Here is a 23,160-nt window from a genome sequence, read left to right on the forward strand (position 1 = left end):
CCAATTGTTTCCTCTGCTTGGGACACTTCTTCCAGGTGTTCACATGAGTAACTCTCTTTTCTCTTTACTTTTGTCAGAAGTCATCTTAGTGTAAAATTGCAAACCACTGTTCATCTTCCCCATCCTGCTGCTTTTGATTTCTCCCTCTAGTGTTTGCTTATTACCTTCTAAACATGTTGTATAATGTATTAACTATTATCTCTCACTCCATTAAGTTCCCTCTGTGTGAGTTCTGTGTACAAGAAATGATTTTTGTCTGTTTTGTTTGTTATGTCCAAATACCTAAAATAGTACCTGGCATGTAGTAGATGTCCAGAAGTCCAAGGTGTTGAAATATTTGTTAGAAGGAATTAAGAGTCTATAATTTAATGGTAATGTTTATTTTTTTCAAAATAGGAAAAGCTTTGTTCTAATTATAAAAAAATACATACTTTCTGAAAAGAAAGTTAATCTAAATAATATAGATAAATAGAAGTAAAAATTGCCCCAGCCCCATCATTACATCACTGCATGATCACTCATTTTTAAGCAACTTTGGCGTATCATACAATTCATCCCTTTGAAGTGAACAACTGAATGGTTTTTAGTTAGCACAGACTTGTGTAGCCATCACCAAAATCAATTTTAGGACATTTTCATCATCCCCAAAATCTATAGTTATGAGCGCGCACTCCTGTTTTCCTCCAACCACCCGCTCCTTGCACTGGCCGATGACCAGTCTATTTTCTGTCTTTGTAGATTTGCCTCTTAAATACTCCATATAAATAATATTATACACTCTATAGTCTTTTGTGATTGACTTCTTTTTCTTAGCATAGTTTTTCAGAGTTCATCCAGGTTGTAGCATGTGTTAGTACTTAATTCATTTTTATTGCCAAATAATATTCTATTTATGCATATCCCACATTTTATTTACCTATTCATCTGTTGATGGGCATTTGGATTGTTTACCCTCTTTGGCTGGTGTGAATAATGATACCCTGAACATTTGTGTACAAGTTTTTGTGTAAACATATACTTTTATTAGTCTTGAGTGAACTTGATAACTCTTGTTTTACTTTCTGAGAAATTGCCAGACTCTTTTCTAAAGCAGCTGCTCCATTTTACATTCCCATCACAGTGTGTGAGGGTTCCACTTTTTCCACATTCTCATTAACACTTGTCGTCATGTGTTTGTAATTATTGCCATCATCTCATACTGGATTGTGAAATATTATCTCATTATTGTTTTGATTTGCATTTCCCTAATGACTAATGATGCTGAATGTCTTTTCATGTGTTTATTGCCTGTTTGTATTTTTTCTTTGGAGAAATGTCTTTTCAGATCCTTTGCCCATTTTTAAATTAGATTGTTTTGTTTTTTCATTGTTGAGTTGTGAGTGTTCTTTATATCTTCTGGATATAAGTTTCTTAACATCTGCACATATTTTCTCCTTTTCTCTGGTTTGTCTTTTCTCTTTCTTGATGCTATCATTTGAAGGAGAAGAGTTTTTAATTTTGATGAAGTTCAGTGTATTACTCTCTTGTGTACTTTTTGGTTTGTACTTTTGGTCCATACTTTTGGTGCCATATCTACAAAGACTTTAATCCTAAGTCATGAAAATTTACTTCTGTTTTTTTTCTGTGAGTTTTATTGTTTCATCACATATTTACATCTGTGATCCATTCTGAATTAACTTTGGTATATCATGTAAGGAAGAGGTTCAGTTTTTTTCTTTTGCACATGAATATCCAGTTGCCTTAGAACCACTTGTTGAGAAGATTATCTTTTCACATTGAATTGTGTTGGCATCTTTGTCAAAAATCAATTGACTGTAAATATGAAGTTTTATTTCTGGATGCTTATTTCTGTTTTACTCAACAGAACATCTGTTCTTCATGATCACTCTTAAAAATACATATTCTAAAACCATTGCTTTCCAACCAGATTTCAGCTTTGAGACCTGGCAGTTATATTCTTTTTCATGCATTCCTTCCCACAAGATTATAAGATCCCTGAAGACATGAATAAGAATGTATTTCACAGTATTCCCAGCAGCTAGCATAATTCCTGAACTATAGTAGGTCTTTGTTATATGTTTTTAATAATGAAAGATTGTGAATGAGAATCTCTCTGAATTAAAATCAAACTGTAAATTCCTGAACTTTACTCATATCAGAATTTCTCAGGGTAAGCTCTATATATGTGTTTTATAAAAGTTCCCCTTTTGGTTATGATAAACAACCTTAGCCAGTGAAAGCTTTTCTAGATTTTATGTAAACACATATCAATACACAGTTCTATTTGTGTAAAATATCTTCCAGTTTTAAAACCTGTTTTTATTTACTAGTGTATTATCAGTCCACTTCAAATAGCTCTTATCACTTTAAGTAGTATTTTTGCTATGTATATACTAGTTTATTAAGTATAATAGTTATTCAGCAATATATCTGAAATTTAGTTATTTCTGATTCTGTATACTATTTATTGGAGAAGGCAATGGCAACCCACTCCAGTACTCTTGTCTGGAAAATCCCATGGACGGAGGAGCCTGGTAGGCTGCAGTCCATGGGGTCGCTAGGAGTCGGACACGACTGATCGACTTCACTTTCACTTTTCACTTTCATGCATTGGAGAAAGAAATGGCAATCCACTCCAGTGTTCTTGCCTGGAAAATCCCAGGGACGGGGGAGCCTGGTGGACTGCTGTCTCTGGGGTCACACAGAGTCGGACATGACTGAAGCGACTTAGCAGCAGCAGCAGCATACTATTTATAGATATAGGGAATTAGAGCAGGAAATAATAGGTTAGGCAATAATAATAATAATGAATTAAAGTTAAATGATTTAATGTAACAGAGTGCTCAGACAAGATTTAATGATAGAACTGAACCATTCTCAAGGGACAGATTAATTATATTAGGAAATTTCATGGTTTTTTAAAAAGCTATTTGATGTTTAAGAGCATCACCTTTCATATCCATTCTGATAGTTGGTCAGAAATGTAGATCATAATAATTTGATAATCTGTAAATCTATTAAGTCTAGGTTTATAAAAATTATGTGGGCATTTAAGTCTAGGTTTATAAAGTATTTATGTGCATTATGACAATATTTAGCAGTGTGAACAAGTTTATCTGTTACTATGCAAATTGTATACTTTAGAATTGCTACAGTTTACTATTTTTCACAAATTAAACTTTAATCATAGTAACCAGTGTTATCTATCTGATCTTTTTACCAAAGTAGAGGTATTTAAAGTGGATAATTAATAATACCATTTAATAATACGAATTAATGGTACCATTTGTGTATGAGGTATTGTTCTGTCTATTAAGGTACCATGGAAAAGAAATGCAAAAAAGCAAAATGGCTGTCTGGGGAGGCCTTACAGCTGTACAAAGAAGAGAAGCGAAAAGCAAAGGACAAAGGAAAGATATAAGCATCTGAATGCAGAGTTCCAAAGAATAGGAAGAAGAGATAAGAAAGCCTTCCTCAGCAAAATCAATGCAAGGAAATCGAGAAAAATAACAGAATGGGAAAGACTAGAGATCTCCTCAAGAAAATTAGAGATACCAAGGGAACATTTCACGTGAAGATGGGCTCGATGAAGGACAGAAATGGTATGGACCTAACAGAAGCAGAAGATATTAAGAAGAGGTGGCAAGAATACACAGAAGAACTATACAGAAAAGATCTTCAAGACCAAGATAATCACAATGGTGTGATCAGTCACGTAGAGCCAGACATCCTGGAATGTGAAGTCAAGTGGGCCTTAGAAAGCATCACTATGAACAAAGCTAATGGAGGTGATGGAATTCCAGTTGAGCTATTTCAAATCCTGGAAGATGATGCTACGAAATGCTGCCCTCAATATGCCAGCAAATTTGGAAAACTCAGCAGTGGCCACAGGAGTGGAAAAGGTCAGTTTTCATTCCAATCCCAAAGAAAGGCAATGCCAAAGAATGCTCAAACTACTGCACAATTGCACTCATCTCACACGCTAGTGAAGTAATGCTCAAAATTCTCCAAGCCAGGCGTCAGCAATACGTGAACTGTGAACTTCCAGATGTCCAAGCTGGTTTTAGAAAAGGCAGAGGAACCAGAGATCAAATTGCCAACATCCGCTGGATCATGGAAAAAGCAAGAGGTTTCCAGAAAAACATCTATTTCTGCTTTATTGACTATGCCAAAGCCTTTGACTGTGTGGATCACAAGAAACTGTGGAAAATTCTGAAAGAGATGGGAATACCAGACCACCTAACCTGCCTCTTGAGAAATCTGTATGCAAGTCAGGAAGCAGCAGTTAGAACTGGACATGGAACAACAGACTGGTTCCAAATAGGAAAAGGAGTACGTCAAGGCTCTATACTGTCACCCTGCTTATTTAACTTCTATGCAGAGTACATCATGAGAAACGCTGGACTGGAAGAAGCAGAAGCTGGACTCAAGATTGCCAGGAGAAATATAAATCACCTCAGATATGCAGATGACACCACCCTTATGGCAGAAAGTGAAGAGGAACTCAAAAGCCTCTTGATGAAAGTGAAAGAAGAGAGTGGGAAAGTTGGCTTAAAGCTCAACATTCAGAAAACGAAGATCATGGCATCTGGTCCCATCACTTCATGGGAAATAGATGGGGAAACAGTGGAAACAGTGTCAGACTTTATTATTTTGGGCTCCAGAATCACTGCAGATGGCGACTGCAGCCATGAAATTAAAAGGCGCTTACTCCTTGGAAGAAAAGTTATGACCAACCTAGATAGCATATTCAAAAGCAGAGACATTACTTTGCTGACTAAGGTCCGTCTAGTCAAGGCTAAGGTTTTTCCAGTAGTCATGTATGGATGTGAGAGTTGGACTGTGAAGAAAGCTGAGTGCTGAAGAATTGATGCTTTTGAACTGTGGTGCTGGAGAAGACTCTTGAGAGTCCCTTGGACTGCAAGGAGATCAGCCCTGGGATTTCTTTGGAAGGAATGATGCTAAAGCTGAAACTCCAGTACTTTGGCCACCTCATGCGAAGAGTTGACTCATTGGAAAAGACTCTGATGCTGGGAGGGATTGGGGGCAGGAGGAGAAGGGAATGACAGAGGATGAGATGGCTGGATGGCATCGCTGACTCGATGGACGTGAGTCTGAGTGAAGTCCGGGAGTTGGTGATGGACAGGGAGGCCTGGCGTGCTGCGATTCATGGGGTCACAAAGAGTCGGACACGACTGAAGTGACTTAGCTTGCACGCACAGATCATTTTAGATAGAACTCAATATAGTTCTCTCTACAAGCAGATGCTTAATCTTGGTGATGTAGAGCTGAATTTACTTTCCTAGATGGATTTGTTATCTTAAAATTTTTTGTTTGTTGACAATAGCAATTCTTCTTTTTTTAATGGTTGTAGATGTGAGTGTGCAGTGCTCACAAGATATACTTCGAATGCTCCTATCGCTTCAGCCAGTTCTTCAGGATGCTATTCAGAAAAAAAGAACAGTAAGGCCTTGGGGGGTTCAAGGTCCTCTCACTTGGCAACAATTTCATAAAATGGCTGGCCGAGGCTCTTATGGTAAGTAATTTATAATCATATGTATTGACTTATTTCATATCAGTTCTCAGTATCTTTACCCAACTCTAATAAGCACATTTATCTTCCTTAAATATTTCTGTGGCATATGCTTGACTTAAGGCCATTGTGGTCAATCTCAGCCTTCCTTATTTTAAACATTTTCAGCATTCAGTTTACTGAAGTTTCCAATCTCACTTCAGAAAGAACACCTTGTTTTTACATGTTACATTGACCAGTAAGATTCTATGCCAAGAAAGAATCATACTGCCAAATTTTTTAAAAGGATTGATACACTACTTTTTTTGTAAGTTACTATTTTACATGCAAAATTGAATGAAAAATGATATAAAAAAGATAGTCCTAGTGATAAGAGACCCAAAGGTCTTCCTTTTTTAAAAAAACAAAAACATGAAATTTGCCAGTTGTGACAAGAATAACTCCCGCATAGTACACAGTAGATTTGTAATCAGCTGTAATGGAAGGAACATTCATAATACTTGAACTATCTGTTGAACATTGTCTCTAGAGGGGAAAAAATTGTCTCTGAAAGGTGAGATGTAATTGGAACTTTAAAATATATTTGGAATCACAGTCCTTAGCATTGAAATCCTTGACTTTTTTGCATGGTTTTAGAATGCATCATGTACAGAAGTAGTAGATTTGCTCATATTTTCCTTTTCCTCTTATTAATGGGTAAATAAATTTCATTAAAAAAAAAAAAAGATATTCGGGGCTTCCCTGGTGACTCAGTGGTTAAGAATCTGCCTGCCAATGCAGATAGGTTCTATCCCTGGTCCCTGAAGATCCCACAAGCTGCAGAGCAGCTAAGCCCATAAGCTAGCACTCTAGAGTCTGTGACCTGCAACACTTGAAGTCCAGGTGTCTAGAGTCCATGCTCTGCAACAAGAGAAACCATTGCAATGAGAATCCTATGCACTACAACTAGAGAGCAACCCGTGCTCGCTGCAACTAGAAAAAGCCTGTGTGCAACAACAAAGATGCAACTCAGTCATAAAAAAAAAAACAACACCTTGATACTCAGTGAAAACTGCAGTTTAATTATAGTATTTTTAGTTTCTTTTTTTTTCTATTTTTTAAATAGATTTACAATGATTTTAAAAGATTTTAAATGATTTACAATGTTAGTTTCAGGTGTGCAACAAAATGATTCAGTTATACATATATTTACTCTTTTTTAGATTCTTTTCTCATATAGGTCATCACAGAACTTTGAGTTAGGGTTGTACAGTAGGTCTTTGTTGATTATGTATAGTAGTGTGTATATCACAGGCTCCCGATTTATCCCTCCCCCCTACATTTCCCCGTTAGTAACAAACGGTAAGTTTGTTTTCAATATATGTAAGTATGTTTCTGTGTTTGCTAATAAGTTGATTTGTATCTTTTTTTTGTAAGTAGATTCCACAGCTGAATAATCTATGATATTTGTCTTTGTCTGATTTATTTAGTATAATAATTTCTAGGTCCATGCATGTTGCTGCAAATGGCATTTTTTGTTCTTTTTTATTGCTGAGTAATATTCCATTATAGGGTTCCCAGGTGGTGCTGCAGGTAAAGAACCTGCTGGCCAATGCAGGAGACATAAGAGATCTGGGTTCGATCCCTGGATCGGGAAGGTCTCTTGGAGAAGGGCATGGCAACCTACTCCAGTATTCTTACCTGGAGAATCCTGTGGACAGAGGAGCCTGGAGGGCTATGGTCCATAGGGTCGCACAGAGTCAGACACAACTGAAGTGACGTAGCACACAGCGCAGGCACACATTCCACTGTGTGTATGTACTGAGCTTCCCAGGTAGGGCAGTGGTAGAGAATATGCCTGCCACACAGGAGACCCAGGTTTGATCACTGGTCAGTCAGGAAGATCCTCTGGAGAAGAAAATGACAATCCACTCCAGTAGTCTTTTTTTTCTTCTTCTTAATGCCAGTATTTTTGCCTGAGAATCTCATGGACAGAAGAGCCTGGTGGGCTACAGTCCCTAGGGATGCAAAGAGTCAGACACAACTTAGCAGCTAAACAACAATATTTGTACCATGTCTTCTTTATCCATTTCTTTTTCAGTGGACCTTTAGATTACTTCCATGCCTCGGCTGTTGTAAATAGTGCTGCAATGAACATTGGGGTGCATGTATCCTTCGGGATTATGATTTTCTCCACATACATGCCCAGGAGTGGGATTGCTGGATCATGTGGTATTTCTAAGTTTTTTAAGGAACTTCCATGTTGTTCTCCATAATGGTTATACCAATTTGCATTCCCACATACAGTTTAGCAGGGTTCCCTTTTTTCCACACCCTCTCCAGCATTTGTTGTTATCGTATTTTTACATTCTTTTTAGCAGTCAAATGGCTGCATATATTCCATTATTCTTTACACATGGTGTAATTTTTACCAGTCTACTGTTTATGGATGTGTATTGTTTGCATCATTATCATTACAGCTGTTTTTCTATAATGTACACAATCCCTGGCTTAAAGCACGTGTGTAATTTTTTTAAAAAAAGTATTGCCAAATTGCTCCCTACCATAGCAGTTTAAACTCCCATCAATAAAATGCCTGTTTCCCCAAACCTTTGCCAGTGAGGTGCTGAGTAGATGGGAGAAAATGGTGTGTTTCTTTATAGTTTGAATGGTAGAATAATACAGACTGTAAGGGTAGATTTCCTGAATCCTAATCCCATTTGTGCCACTTCTTGTGTGACACTGGACAAGTTATTAACTCTTCTATTCCTGCTTTCTCACCTCTAAAATCAAGTTAATATTAGTGTCTGTCTCATGGTTTTCATGGGGTTAAATGACTTAATGTATGTAAAGATCTTTGAACATTACCTGGCATGTAGCACTTGCTATTAATTATTTTAAATTCTTTGCTCTTAATGAGATCAAGCATCTTTTTATGTATAAGAGGTATTTCTGGGTTTTGTGAACTTTGTCCATATCCTTTGCCCATTTTTCTATTATGATGTTGATCATTTTCTTATGGATTTATAGGTTCCCTTTCTATGGTAAGGGAATTAACCTTTTGTTGTATGTGTTGCAAATCTTTTCTTCTGATTTGTTTTTAATTGTTTGCCTTTGTTAGTAGTATTTTTTCATGCCGCAATTTAAAGTTTATATTGTCAGGTTAATCATTTTTATTTTTTTTTTAGTTTTAAGTTTTATTTTCATGATTAATTTTGGCCTTGCTGTTTCTTCATTGCTGCTTGTGGACTTTGTCTAGTTGCAGTGAGTGGGGCTACTCCCTAGTTGTGGTGTGCCAGCTTCTCATTGCTATGGTTTCTCTTGTTACAGAGCATGGGCTCTGGGTACGTGGGCTTCAGTAGTTGTAACACATGGGCTTGTTGCCCCATGGCATGTGGAATCTTCTCAGACCAGGGATTAAACCCATGTCCCCTGCACTGGGAGGTGGATTCTTAACTGCTGGACCACCAGAGAAGTCCAGGTCAATCAATTTGTATATGTACAGATTTTACATTATGCCTGCGAAGATTTTTTCTAGTCTAAATTTATTCAGAGTAAAATGATGATGATACAGGTGAAAGGGATTAACAGGTACAAACTTCCAACTATAAAATAAATAAATCATGGGGATGTAATGTACACATGGGCAATGCAGTTCGTAAAATTATAACAACTTTGTGTGGTGAATAATAGTAACAGATCTTATTTTGGTGATTATTTTATAGTGTATAAATATGTCAAATCACTGTGTTGTACACCTGAAACTAATATTTTTAAAAACTCTCCCTCCCATATTTTCTTTTGTACTGATAAGTTTTTCACCCAAATTAATTTTTTTCATTTAAGTGAAGGTATGTCACATGTTTCATACAGATTTTTAGTAAATTCCTAACTGTAAAAGTCTCAGTCACTGACTTTAAGGCATTTTTGTCTTTAAATATTTTTACTACTAATAATAACTTCACTAACTCTTGACATTTAAATGTTCCTCTTTTAGATCTTTTCTTAAAATATGTCTTTTCTTGTTTAGGAACTGATGAATCCCCAGAACCACTGCCAATTCCCACGTTTTTGTTGGGTTATGATTTTGATTTTCTGGTGCTTTCTCCATTTGCTCTCCCTTACTGGGAGAGACTTATGCTGGAACCCTATGGATCTCAAAGAGATATAGCCTATGTTGTACTCTGTCCAGAAAATGAAGCCTTGTTAAATGGAGCTAAAAGCTTTTTTAGAGATCTTACTGCAATATATGAGGTAGGTACTTTAAAAGGTCGTTTTAAAACATCTTATGATTTGTATGTTTATATATAAAATATACTGAACATTTCAGTTGATTGGTAAAGAAGAATAATGATGTCAGGCTAGATGTTTAGTTCTTGTACCAGCCAGTTACATTCTTTACCGCTTTGACCCAGATCCCTTGTTAGATGTGTATGCCATGACTCACGGTGGAAGTTGCCATACTGAGGGAAAACATTGTATGCGTATACAGCCCATTTAAGATAATCTTTTTCTGAAAGAAAGGGTAATGTTGTTAAATGGCTAGGAAAAAAATTACATTTTTAAAAATTCTAGTCTTAAAAAGAATTCTTAATTCTGCAGGACCTCAGGTAGTGACTCTAGTCCTTATTTTGCTCATAGTAAGTATATAGCTATGATAGGCCTCTCTAAGACTCATTTTATTTCTGAAATTTTTGGCTGGTCTTTTAAGTTATAATTCTTGCGTTGTATCAATCATTGAGTGCAATGATTATAAGTTTTAAGTACTCTGGAACATAAAGTCTTCATTTTATAGTCATTCCTGAGTATCCTGAGGGTATTGATTTTAGGACCCCTTACAGATATCCAAATCTATGGATGCCCAATCTCTTATATAAAATGTCATAGTATTTGCATATAATCTACACATATCCTCACTTATACTTTAAACCATCTCTAGATTACTTCCAATATCTAATACTATGTAAGCAGTTGCAGACGTGGGAAATTCAAGTTTTGCTTTTTGAAACTTTTTTTTTTTTTTTTTTAATATTTTTGATCCATGGTTGGTTGGTTGAATCTATGGTTGCAGAACCTAAGGATATGAAGGACTGATGGTATTTTCCTTTTCCTACAAATACTTGGAAGTCTAGTCTTTAAAATTTCTTCTACAATCTGAATCATTATTTTGTGCTAGTTTAGTTCCTCATTAATATTCTGCTTAATAATTGCAAGATATCTGTAGTGTGTTTTATAAAAGAAAATATTTCCAAGGAGTGTTACTTAGAACACTAGTCCTGCAAAATCTTCCGAGAAAAAAATTCCATAGTTAGATAGGTTTGGGGAGACATTGTGTATTTATTTACCTTTTAGAGATTCGTTATACATGTTAGATTATTAAAGCCTTTGAAATTCTTACAGTAAAGAAATTCTTGGTCATAAGTTTTTGTAACCCAGTGTTGCAAACCTATTTGAAATTGGACTTCGTATAACAAACCATAGTGGCCAGCAGAATTGGAGGCAGAGCTGAATATTTGTATTTATATACATGATTTGAAATAGTTATATGACTTAAAATGGCTGCAGAGCTATACTCAGTTACTTCTGTATTCTGCAAGTTTTTGTTATTCAAAGTACGTGGTTTTAGTGCTATTATTATTATCTAGGTGTTTTATTTCATTGGAGATAACTTTGATAGAAATTTAATGGATTTCTAATGTAAAAAGCATGAAGACCTATGGCACTGTTTCACACTTGATATTTTTATTCCAAATGTTAATTATAAAAGATAAAGCTTATTCTTTAAATAGCTTCAATGCTTTATTTTATGATATGTACTAAAAACAACTATAGCAAATTCACTAATTCTGATTTCTGTATGTATATTTATAGTGTTGTCGATTGGGTCAACATAGACCTATTTCTCGATTATTGACGGATGGAATCATGAGAGTTGGATCTACTGCATCAAAGAAATTATCAGAAAAGTTGGTAGCAGAATGGTTTTCTCAGGCAGCTGATGGTAACAGTGAAGCATTTTCTAAACTCAAGCTTTATGCGCAAGTCTGCAGATACGACTTAGGTATTGAAATTATATTTATTGTATAAGGCCAATTTTAGCAAAGTATGACCCAGTCCACCAACTTTTTGTAAATAATATTTTAATGAAACACAGCCATTCATTTATTTACAGGTTGCCTGGGCCTCCTTTTGTGCTATTAAAATCAGAGCTAAGTAGTTGTGACAGAGACTGTGTAACTTGCAAAGCCAAAAATATTTACTATCTGATCCTTTACAGAAAAAACTTTGATCACTGCAATAGGGCTCCTATCAAGTAGGAAGATACGTGTTTTTTGTTTAAGTTTATTGACATTGAGATTCTTGATTTGTTAATGGTTTAGAGATAAAAACAACCTGTAGTTCCCTCTACAATATCAAGAGAGAGTTCTTTGTTAGAATTAAGAAAATGACAATTATTAAGACTTGTTTTTAAAACCCTTAACTGAATATCAGTGGATTTACTTTAGACTTAATCCAAAGAGACACAGAACCAAAACACTGAACCTCATTAGACATTCCTATCATTTGAATTCCATAATTTGAACTCCTCTGTTTTATATTGAATTAGTCCCCAGTATAGTCAGTTTTCAACTTGTGACCAGGGAACTCTTTGAATGGTTTAATGAAAACTTGCTGGATATTTCATGGGAATCATTTTTTTATTTTGTATCTGTTGGTTTTTCAATTGAAAGTGGTTTCCAATTCCACTCAGAATTCATTTTTTTCACTTTCTAGGGGAAATAGTAAGCTAGTGTGTGCTACACTGTTACCAGGCAACTTAGGGAGAGGGTAATTACTGAAAAACTATCCACTAATTATTATTCACATAGTAACCAAAGAACCAATTAGTGAAATAAAGAATTAACTATCCTGCTTGTTTTTATTTTCTTTAGGTCCTTATCTTGCATCCCAGCCATTGGACAGCTCTTTACTTTCCCAGCCAAATTTAGTTGCCCCTACAAGTCAGTCTTTGATTACACCACCTCAGATGACAAGTACTGGAAATGCTAGTACCCCATCTGCTACCCTGGCCTCTACAGTGAGCAGCACTATGACAATGACTTCAGGTGTTGCCATGTCTTCTTCAGTTGCCACAGCTAACTCAACCTTGACTACAACTTCAACTTCATCTTCGTTGTCCTCCAACTTGAATAGTGGAATGTCATCAAATAAACTACCTTCATTTCCACCTTTTGGCACTATGAACAGTAGCGCTACGGGATCCATGTCTACACAAGCAAGTACAGTTCCGAATAGCCAGCTAGGAGGGCAACCTCCATCAGCTCTACAAACTGCTGGCATTTCTGGAGAGTCGTCTTCAGTTCCCACTCAGCCACATCCTGATGTGTCTGAAAGGTATCTTTAAATATACTAATTTTGCAGAAATATAAATATATGCCGCTTCTGTCTGAATAAGAATATAGAAAAGCCTTTGATCTTACCCTTGAAATTTTAGTTTTTAATGTTGAATATTTTACCTATAAAATTATGATGAAGACTCTTTGTAAAGTCTTTTATCATAGAATCTTAGAGTGGAAATGAAGACCCTGAAAACCATCTAGTCCAGTTGTCCTGTGATGTTTGAGTCTATTCTGTGACATAATTGTCAAGTTGAGTCGCCTGTGCAAATCACTCCAGTAATCTATAAGTCACTATTGAATGACCCTGTTCAGAGGCATAAGAGTTGTACCAGGGTTTGAATCTTGCTCTGTCATTTACTGGCTATATCACTTTAGGAAAGTTACCTAACCTTTTTGAGCCAGTGTTTTCTTATCTGGAAAGTGGGAGCAGAAGGATATAATGTACATTGTGTGCCTCAGAAAATGCTTCCAATCTCATTAGTTATTTATAACAACAACAATGATGATGACAGCTCTGTTCCTTTTATGAAGGTATTCCCTTTTGATTTATAGGTTAGGATAGCCTGAGCCTGGTTATGTCTTTCAGCTCCCAGGTGCAGTTTTCCCCAAAGTTATAAATGTGATTAAAAACAAACTCTTAATTACCCAGCTAGATCCTTCTATCTTTAATATCTATAGATTTGGAGTTTTAAAAACTCATACCGCCATCAAAGAATGAAGCTTAATCACCAGTGAAGTTATGAAGTATGAAATGAATGTGTATTTTCTAAAAATGTAGTAGACCGCTGACTAAGTCTGGAAAACTGGTTTCTTTTTGGTCTAGCTCTGCCTCTAGATAGCCTTGTGATCTTGGGCAGCTCATTTAACTTGTATCTCAGTTTTAACACATAAGCACTATGCTGTCTGACATTTCTTATACTCTGTGGTTTTAAGAATTCTGTTTGTTTTAATTGCAAACCTCTTAATGCCAAGGGTCTTTGCGTACCATGAAATTGTGAACATTTATGATTCTCTTTGGAACGGTGTCCCTCATTTTTAGAGAGGCTCTCGATAGCACCCCACCCCCAAAGTGGGGAGAGGATAAGAACCTCCTTTGATGCTATTTTAAGAAGGTAGAGTACAGATTTTTCCCTAACTGTCTTATTTCTACTTCAAATTTTAGCACAATGGATCGGGACAAAGTGGGCATCCCCACAGATGGTGATTCACATGCAATCACTTATCCACCTGCAATTGTTGTTTATATAATTGACCCTTTTACATATGAAAATAAAGATGAGAGCACTAATTCTTCTAATGTATGGACTTTGGGGTTACTTCGATGTTTTCTGGAAATGGTCCAGACTCTTCCTCCTCATATTAAGAATACTGTTTCTGTACAGGTAAGAATGATAAATGTTACAAGTTTATTTAAAATAATTTGGTCCTGATAGACATTTCACAGCTACTATTCTATATCTAGATTGATTTTCTAAAAGCCAGATTCTATTTTATTGACTTCATTTTAAATGATATTAGAAATCTTAGAGAGTTTATAAAAGATAAACTTGCAGTCATACCACAGTAATAATGGAGAATAAAAAGATTGCATTAAGTAGGGTAAATGTTTCTCCTGTGTTACTTTTATGTAATATAATGTTTAAATTCATTGGATTAAATAAGAAAATCAAGAATGGACTGATATAAGTTAGAGTTCTAAATAAGACTGATTATAAAGTAAAAGTAGAGAAAAACTAACCACATTAAGTTGTATGCAGAGAATTTGAATTATTTCTTTATATACTACAATAGGACTATGGCAGTCAGTGGCAGTATTAATCAGTATGGCTGCTATGTAGAAATGTTTAAAGATTTTTACATAACTCATCAGTATAATTGAGTATTAAAATCTATATACCAGATAAGAAAGTATAATTATTATTTTACTTAGGTTCTGTTTAAATTTTCTAAAAAATTTTTTAGAGTTTTAAACCTACTATTCTTTTTTTATCTCTTGTTAAGAGTTTAACATTTGTACTATTTGCCTTTAATTCTTAGATTGTTCCCTGTCAGTACCTGTTGCAACCTGTGAAGCATGAAGATAGACAAATCTATACCCAGCATTTAAAATCTCTGGCTTTTTCGGCCTTTACCCAGTGTCGGAGACCACTTCCAACATCAACCAATGTGAAAACATTGACTGGTTTTGGTCCAGGTTTAGCCATGGAAACAGCTCTTAAAAGTCCTGATGTAAGTATGTTTTCCATAACCAAAGTTATTAAATGACTACTTTGTATAATTTTATGCAAAACTAAGTGCAGGTTTCTTTTTAGTTCTTATTTTCCAGTTATCTCGTAATGGGTTTTTATTTTCAATAAAAAGTTTTTCTGCACTTGTATGGTGCCATAGTAACTTAACGTTTTATTCTACAGAGACCAGAGTGTATTCGACTTTACACACCTCCTTTTATCCTGGCTCCAGTGAAGGATAAACAAACAGAGCTAGGAGAAACCTTTGGGGAAGCTGGACAGAAATATAATGTTCTTTTCGTGGGCTACTGTTTATCACATGATCAAAGATGGATTCTTGCATCTTGCACAGATCTATATGGAGAACTTTTAGAAACTTGTATCATTAACATTGATGTCCCAAACAGGTATTTTTATTTTCTTAAATGTGTCATTATATTAAGTCTTGGGATTATGGGTACTTTTCATTTCTTTTATAATGAATATTTATATTGTATTATGTAAGAGAATTCATAATTTTGATTAATCTATTAAATAGACAAAAGAGATTAAAGCCCTTAAATTGTATATAATAAACCTTGAGGTAATGATTTTAGCCTAACAAATTTTGAAACATGGGACTAGAAGGTCATTTGCAATTTAAAATCCAGTAAAGCATCCTAGAACATCTTTTTTTCTCATGTACCATCTAAGATACAGTCCCTAATAAACTGAATTAACTTTATTCACTGAAAATTTTGGGCTACTCTGGTGGCTCAGTGGTAAAGAAGCCACTTGTCAATGCAGGAGATGTAGGTTTGATCCCTGGGTGAGGAAGATCCCCTGGGAAATGAAATGGCAACCAACACCAGTATTATTGCCTGGGAAATCCCTGGAATGGAGGAACCTGGCAGGCTACAGTCCAGAGGGTCACGAAAGAGTCAGATATGACTCAGTGACTAAACACCAATTAAAAATTTTACAATTTAAATATTGGAGTGTCTTCTGAAAATGGTGGCCCTCTTTAGAATTCTTGCTGATAGTAGTTAGGTATCATGACTAGTTATTCATGAAGACTGTGACTAATAGTTTACAACAGATGAACCTTGTATTGAGTTATCACTTAATAGACACACTGATACCATATTTCAAAGCTAGTGAACGTTGCTTAAGAGAACGTGAAAAGTCCATGAAATAACTTTCAATCTTTCACTTTTGGTTCTCTCCTTTATTTTCTTCTTCATTTTATAAACATGCTGTAGTTTTAAGGTCAGAAATTGGTTATATACAAAAAAAAAAATTTGATTATTTGGGTATAGTGGCACTGAAGAAACGGGTATAGAAACATTGATCTGTGAAGGATGAGAATGAGAATAGAGAAAGAATAATACTACCTTCCCAATATAGAGATAGTATATTGCCATTTTACTGAAAGTAAAAGTGGGATGATGGTTAAGAAGTCTAGTGCTAGAGTCATAGAGATCTGGATTCAGATCCCCATCCTGGCTTATTGGCTGTGTGATCTTGAGAAGATTACTTTACCCAACTGAGCTATAGCTTACTTTTCTGTAAAATCAGGAGGATAATTTTATCTGCCTTATAAGGGTTCTTAGGATGAAATGAGGTGTTACATATAAGTTAATTGGGCATGCTACTTGGTACATAGTAAGTACTCAACAATGATAGCCACTGTTGCTCTCCAGAGAGTGCTTATGTACTTGCCTAATAAAGGACATGAAAACAGCATTGTTTGTTGTGAGAAGTATGGGGGGATTTGTTCGATATTTTTCAATTTAACGTATGAAGCAGAGGTTGGCAAACTCCAGTTTTGGGGCCATATCTGGCCACACTTATTTGTGTAACTGTTGTCTGTTTCATGCTGCAGCAGCAGAGTTGAGTTGTTGCAGAAGAGTTTTGATGGCCTGCAAAGCTTAAAGTATTGGGCCTTTAAAGGAAAAGCTTGCCAGTCTCTGGTGTAGAGTACTGTTTCTGATGCATTTTGATAATTTGTGAATGCTTTTTAATTTTAAGTATATGTTTTAGCATGTATTAAACAAAATGTAAACTAGCATACCAAACCTGTAATTTTATATTCTTATTTAGGAGTTGTGGAAAAATTTCAAGCATTAAAATGAAGGAACCAATTTTTCACAAATTTGAGCTCTTTTGAAATGTCATCATAGGAATTTTAGAAATATTTACGACTGTCTCTATTCCATACAACAGAGCTCGTCGGAAAAAAGGATCTGCTAGAAGATTTGGTCTACAGAAACTTTGGGAATGGTGCTTAGGACTTGTACAGATGAGTTCATTGCCATGGAGAGTTGTAATTGGCCGTTTAGGAAGGATTGGTCATGGAGAATTAAAAGGTAAATTTGCTATTCTTGTCATCTTCCAGTTTTATCCTCTTTCTGCTTATTAGTCAACTCATCCTATGTTCAGTAGGTACTGTTATCAGCATGTATTGAAGTTAGGGGGTAAAAGATGCTGAGACATATCAGTAATAGATTTTTGACTTGACTCTTGCGGAATACATTAATTTCGAAACCATTATGTTTTAACTTCTGTTCTTTAGGTTGGTAACAGAGTGCTTTTACTTTGGATGTTATTCTTAATATTTACTGTTGATACCCACAGATTGGAGCTGTTTGCTGAGTCGTCGAAACCTGCAGTCTCTAAGTAAAAGGCTGAAAGACATGTGCAGAATGTGCGGTATATCTGCTGCAGACTCTCCTAGCATTCTCAGCGCTTGCTTGGTAGCAATGGAACCCCAAGGCTCTTTTGTTATTATGCCAGGTTAGCTATCTTTAGTTTATGTCAGATTTAATTCTTTATGTACTTAAGTTTCTAAGTATTATATAAAATTAATTCTTCATTCATTAAAAGAAAAAAATACCTTTCATTTTCTTTTCAGATTCTGTGTCAACTGGTTCTGTATTTGGAAGAAGCTCCACTCTAAACATGCAGACATCTCAGCTTAATACCCCACAGGATACATCATGTACTCATATACTTGTGTTTCCAACTTCTGCTTCTGTGCAAGTAGCTTCAGCTACTTACACCACTGAAAATTTAGACTTAGCTTTCAATCCCAACAATGGTAAGTGAATTGTTCTCTGAAAAGTGAAAGTGAAGTCGCTCAGTCGTGTCCGACTCTTTGCGACCCCATGGACTATATTCCACCAGGCTCCTCCATCCATGGGATTCTCCAGGCAAGAGTACTGGAATGGGTTGTCATTTCCTTCTCCAGGGGATCTTCCCAACCCAGGAATTGAACCTGGGTCTCCTGCGTTGTAGGCAGATGCTTTACCATCTGAGCCACCAGGGAAGTCAAATTGTTCTCTAGAGGTTTGCAAATATAAAATAAATCTGGGTGATTCTGATTATAGACTGGATAATGCCTCCCAAAACATCTGTGTCCTGTGTATGTTCCTGAAACCTGTGACTGTTAATGTTATGTGCATGCATTTGCAGATCTGAGTAAAGAGCTAAGATGGAGAGATTACTCTGGCTTATGCAGGTGGGCCCAAAACGCAATCTTATAGATCCATAGAAGAGGGAGACAAAGAGAAATTTGACTGTACACAAAAGAGGAGAGGACTGTGTAGTGGGAACAGAGGAAAGCAGAGTCAGAGAGAAATGACTGCTGCTGACTTTGAAGATGGAGGAAAGAGCATGAGCCAAGGAAAATAGGAATAGATGTTGGAAAAGAAGGAAACAGATTTTTCCCCTGGAGCCTTGAGGGAAAGCATACCCCTGCCTGTACCTAGATTTCTGGCCTAATGACTAGCATTTTGATTTCAACCCAATAAAACTGATTTTAGACTTCTGACCTCCAGAACTGGAAGAAAATAATGTTCATTGTTTAAACAAGTTTGTGGAAATCTGTTAAACTGCTACAGGAGACTAATACCATTCTTCTGCTTTATTGATATCAGAACTAATGCTGTGAATTATCCCATAAATGTTTACTTATTTTTTGAGTTGATTAATTAATTTGGCTATACTGAGTCTTGCTTATGGCATACGGACTCTTAGTTGTGGCATGTGGGATCTAGTTTCCTAGGAATCAGTCTCAGACTCCCTGCATTGGGAGTTCAGTCTTAGTCACTGGACCACCAGGGAAGTCCCTGATGTTTACCTTCATTAAAAGGCAACATTGGTTGTAAAATATTTGTACAGTTTATGTACATACTGTTGAGTTACCTGTATGTAAACTTTGCAGGTCATTTTATATTCTCTTCTGTTTTGATTTACCAAAATAATATAGTAATTAATAACTTTTTAGATGTACTTGTATAGATTGCATTTTAGTACAAGAGAAAATAAGTGATATTCCATTGTTGCTCTGAGTTACCTTAGAAAATGGCACATCTCTAAAGTCAAAAGTATGGGTAATAATTACTCTCCTCTTTTAATGTGTATACAGTAACTTGAATATTTTAATAATAAAGAATTAAGGAATTTGTTCTGACTAGTCTCATTTTAAATACATTTTCATTCCCAGCATTTGTGTTAGTTTCCTGTTGCTATTTGTAACAAGTTACCACATTCTTATTGGCCTAAAACAACACACATTTCTTTTCCTACAGTTCTGGAAGTCAGAAGTCCAAAATTATTCTTACTGGGCTATAAATAGAAAGTCAAGGTATCTACAGGGTTGGTTCTTTCTAGAGGCTCTAAGGGAGAATCTGTTTCCTTGTCTTTGACAACTTCTAGAGACCATGTACCAGAGCAATGGCACCCCACTCCAGTACTCTTGCCTAGAAAATCCCATGGATGGAGGAGCCTGGTGGGCTGCAGTCCATGGGGTCACTGAGAGTTGGACACAACTCAGTGACTTCACTTTCACTTTTTACTTTCATGCATTGGAGAAGGAAATGGCAACCCACTCCAATGTTCTTGCCTGGAGAATCCCAGGGATGGCGGAGCCTGGTGGGCTGCCGTCTATGGGGTCGCACAGAGTCGGACACAACTGAAGTGACTTAGTTGCAGCAGCAGCAGCAGCAGAGACCATGTACATCTCTTGCTCATGGTCCCTTTTTTCATCTTCACTGCCAGCAAGTTAATACGGTCACATCTTTAGTGACTCTAAGCATACTTTAACCCTCTTATTAGGACCTGTTTGGTTACATTGGACCCACTTGGATAATCCAGAAAAATCTCCCCATCTTAAGACCTTTAGTTTGATCACATCTGCAAAGTTCTTCATTGTAACATATTCACAGGTTTCTGGAATTAGGATGTGGGCATTTTGGGGAGGGACCATTATTCAAAGCAGTCTCATGTTTATTTATGCATAGTTGATTATTTGGCTCTTATCACAATATTTGGCACATGGTAGACATTCAGTAAATGTTGATTAAATTAACTCATTTTGGTTAAGATCCATTGTTTTAACCCTTTCTTGTAAATGACTGTGGGATATGAAAAAGGGAGTATTTAATTTTTTCTTCCTTCTTCATAGATGGAGCAGATGGAATGGGTATCTTTGATTTATTAGACACAGGAGATGATCTTGACCCTGATATCATTAATATCCTTCCTGCATCTCCAACGGGTTCTCCTGTTCATTCTCCAGGATCTCATTACCCCCATGGCGGTGATGCTGGCAAGGTAACCCTGTTATAAAAGTCCCGTTTATCTAAATATCATTCATTAACTTAGTAATGGATTATATCAATGAGAGAGAACACTTTTTTCCCTTGAAAATTAGCAAGAAAATTAAAACAGTCCATTCATGTACTTCTGCCACAGAGAGTTGTACATTAAGAGGGTCTCTAAGGTTCTGCTTTCTCTGACTTTGTATTTTCTAGACTACTTGGCATTAATCCTTCTTTTAGTTTTCCTGCCACTTCACCATAGCTTCTATGTAGAAATAGGATTAGATTATCTGAGAAACAGGATATGACTCTAAGAGCTGCCATTCATCTCAGAGCTGTGGCCAAGGAACATAAAGGAAATAGTGATTTTCCCATAAAAATAGAAAAAACACCACCCTTTTTATTTTTACCACTTACAGAAACATTCTGTCTTGTCCTTCTGTTTGAACTCAAAACTATTTGAGCTTCATTTGAGTAACATCATTATTTGAATGAAATTATATATAGTGGTTATTTGATTATTGTAATATGCATATGTTTACATAATGTTTAAAGAAGGATCTTCGTTTGACCTTACTTTGCATCCTTTCATTTTTCTTTTTTAACTGGAAAGAAATGAAGTGATGTTTGAAAAAAAGAAACAAATAAGGAAAAGCACCAATAATCATACCACTTTAATAGAACCAATTTTGTGGGATCTTAGTTCCCAGATCAGGACTGAAACTGCATCCTTAGCAGAGAAAGCATTGAGTCCTAGCCACTGGACCATCAGGGAATTCCCTTAGCAGCTTTTTAATTACACTGTTCCTTTACCATAGTTTGTTTTCATTGCTGTTCAGTTCCTAAGTCATGTCCAATTCTTTGCAACCCCATGGACTGCAGCATGCCAGGCTCCTGTGTCCTTCACTATCTCCTGAGTTTGTTCAAATTTATGTCCATTGAGTCAGCAATACTTTCTAGTTTGTTACATCATTCTGCAAATATTAGACACTTAAATCTTTTATTTTTTTTTCTGTTGTAGGTAATAATTGCAGTGAATATTTCCTGTTGATATATGAGTTTTCTTTTTATCTATTTCCTTAAAATAAATAGCAAAGAATGTGTTAACTAGTCTAAAGGATATGAGCATTGCTATAATGCCTTCCAAATCTCTTAATTGCATTTTATAGATAGTGCTACATGAGCAAAGATAAATTCAGTCCACCTTTTGGGTCAGGATACGATCATGAATTAGTTGAGAGGGTATTAGGAAATAAGTTAGAAAGTTCATTGAATGTTTTGTACTTTTGAGTCAGCTACAAAGATTTATACACACACTCACATGCTGAACATGGGCTTGACATAATAATACAAACTTGTTAAAATAGTATATTTTCTTAAAACTCTTAAAATTCATTTATTTAATGCTATTACTAATTATGATACATAGCAAATTGACTTTTTAAAATATCCTTCAGTATTTTTTAAATTGAAGTAATTAGATAATGAGACTGATAATAAAAAACCATTCTGTATTTATAGCTATTATAGTAAATGAATTAACACATTTTTAATTTTGTCTTTTTAAGGGTCAAGGTACTGATCGACTACTTTCAACAGAATCTCATGATGAAGTAACTAATATTCTTCAGCAACCATTGGCCCTTGGTTACTTTGTATCAACTGCCAAAGCGGGTCCCTTACCTGACTGGTTCTGGTCAGCATGTCCTCAAGCACAATATCAGTGTCCCCTTTTTCTTAAGGTATTGCTCTTATTTTTTTTTCTGCCAGTTCCTGAGTGATGCTGATTGACCACTTAAGTCCTAAGAAGTTTAGCTTTTGTCTGAGGTCTTAAATGCATTGTCATATATAACTCTCTAGATAAAATAACAAAGAGAATAATTATGAAACAACTCTAATTCTTAAATTTATACTAAGTTTAAACTTTTAAATAACTTTAAATGGACTATCTGAGACCCTTGCTCTTAATTATTTTTAGCTGCACATTTAGAGTTTAGAGCTAGAAGAAACCTTATATTAAAATACCTTTAATCTAACCTTTTCGTTTTCTCAGTGAGCATATTAAAAGTTCAGAAAAAATTGTTTGTCCACAGTCATAAATTAGTAGTAGACTTGATTAAAATCTGGATCTTCTAATGATTATGTAATGTTATTCTTTGAATTATAGCATAGTATACTCCTGTTATGCATCATTATTTTGAGAACTAAAGGAGTCAATCTTTGTAAAAATGTTTACTATTTAGGTGCACTTCCCTACCTCCTTAAAAAAGCTTACTAGCTTTGTGTAAATTCCTGTGTTAAAACTATGCAGTGGTTTTCAAGTAATGGTATTCTTAGACCCATAGTGACTTATTTTATCAAAACAAATTAATTATCAAGTGATACAACAAGGTGTGGAGATAAATCATAAAATGGTAAAATGAAATGTGAAAGCTCTA

At 35.6% G+C, this 23,160-nt stretch overlaps 1 protein-coding gene and 1 non-coding gene across 2 annotated transcripts in view; one reads left to right on the top strand and one right to left on the bottom strand.

Moving 5' to 3' along the window:
• Window positions 1-23,160, top strand: part of MED13 (mediator complex subunit 13) — a 97,842-nt gene that overhangs the window by 67,456 nt on the left and 7,226 nt on the right. The window contains exons 17-28 of the mRNA XM_018064145.1: window positions 5,375-5,536; window positions 9,543-9,766; window positions 11,384-11,573; window positions 12,445-12,907; window positions 14,075-14,294; window positions 14,950-15,141; window positions 15,324-15,547; window positions 17,346-17,488; window positions 17,757-17,915; window positions 18,034-18,219; window positions 20,587-20,735; window positions 22,291-22,464. Coding sequence (XP_017919634.1) covers window positions 5,375-5,536; window positions 9,543-9,766; window positions 11,384-11,573; window positions 12,445-12,907; window positions 14,075-14,294; window positions 14,950-15,141; window positions 15,324-15,547; window positions 17,346-17,488; window positions 17,757-17,915; window positions 18,034-18,219; window positions 20,587-20,735; window positions 22,291-22,464 — 2,486 coding nt within the window. The remainder of the gene's footprint in view (window positions 1-5,374; window positions 5,537-9,542; window positions 9,767-11,383; window positions 11,574-12,444; window positions 12,908-14,074; window positions 14,295-14,949; window positions 15,142-15,323; window positions 15,548-17,345; window positions 17,489-17,756; window positions 17,916-18,033; window positions 18,220-20,586; window positions 20,736-22,290; window positions 22,465-23,160) is intronic.
• Window positions 18,376-18,447, bottom strand: TRNAC-ACA. The gene has a single exon. It is a non-coding gene; the product is annotated as a tRNA-Cys (tRNA).

The sequence above is a fragment of the Capra hircus genome, chromosome 19 (assembly GCF_001704415.2).
Source record: "Capra hircus breed San Clemente chromosome 19, ASM170441v1, whole genome shotgun sequence".
In the NCBI taxonomy this organism is placed as follows: Eukaryota; Metazoa; Chordata; class Mammalia; order Artiodactyla; family Bovidae; genus Capra; species Capra hircus.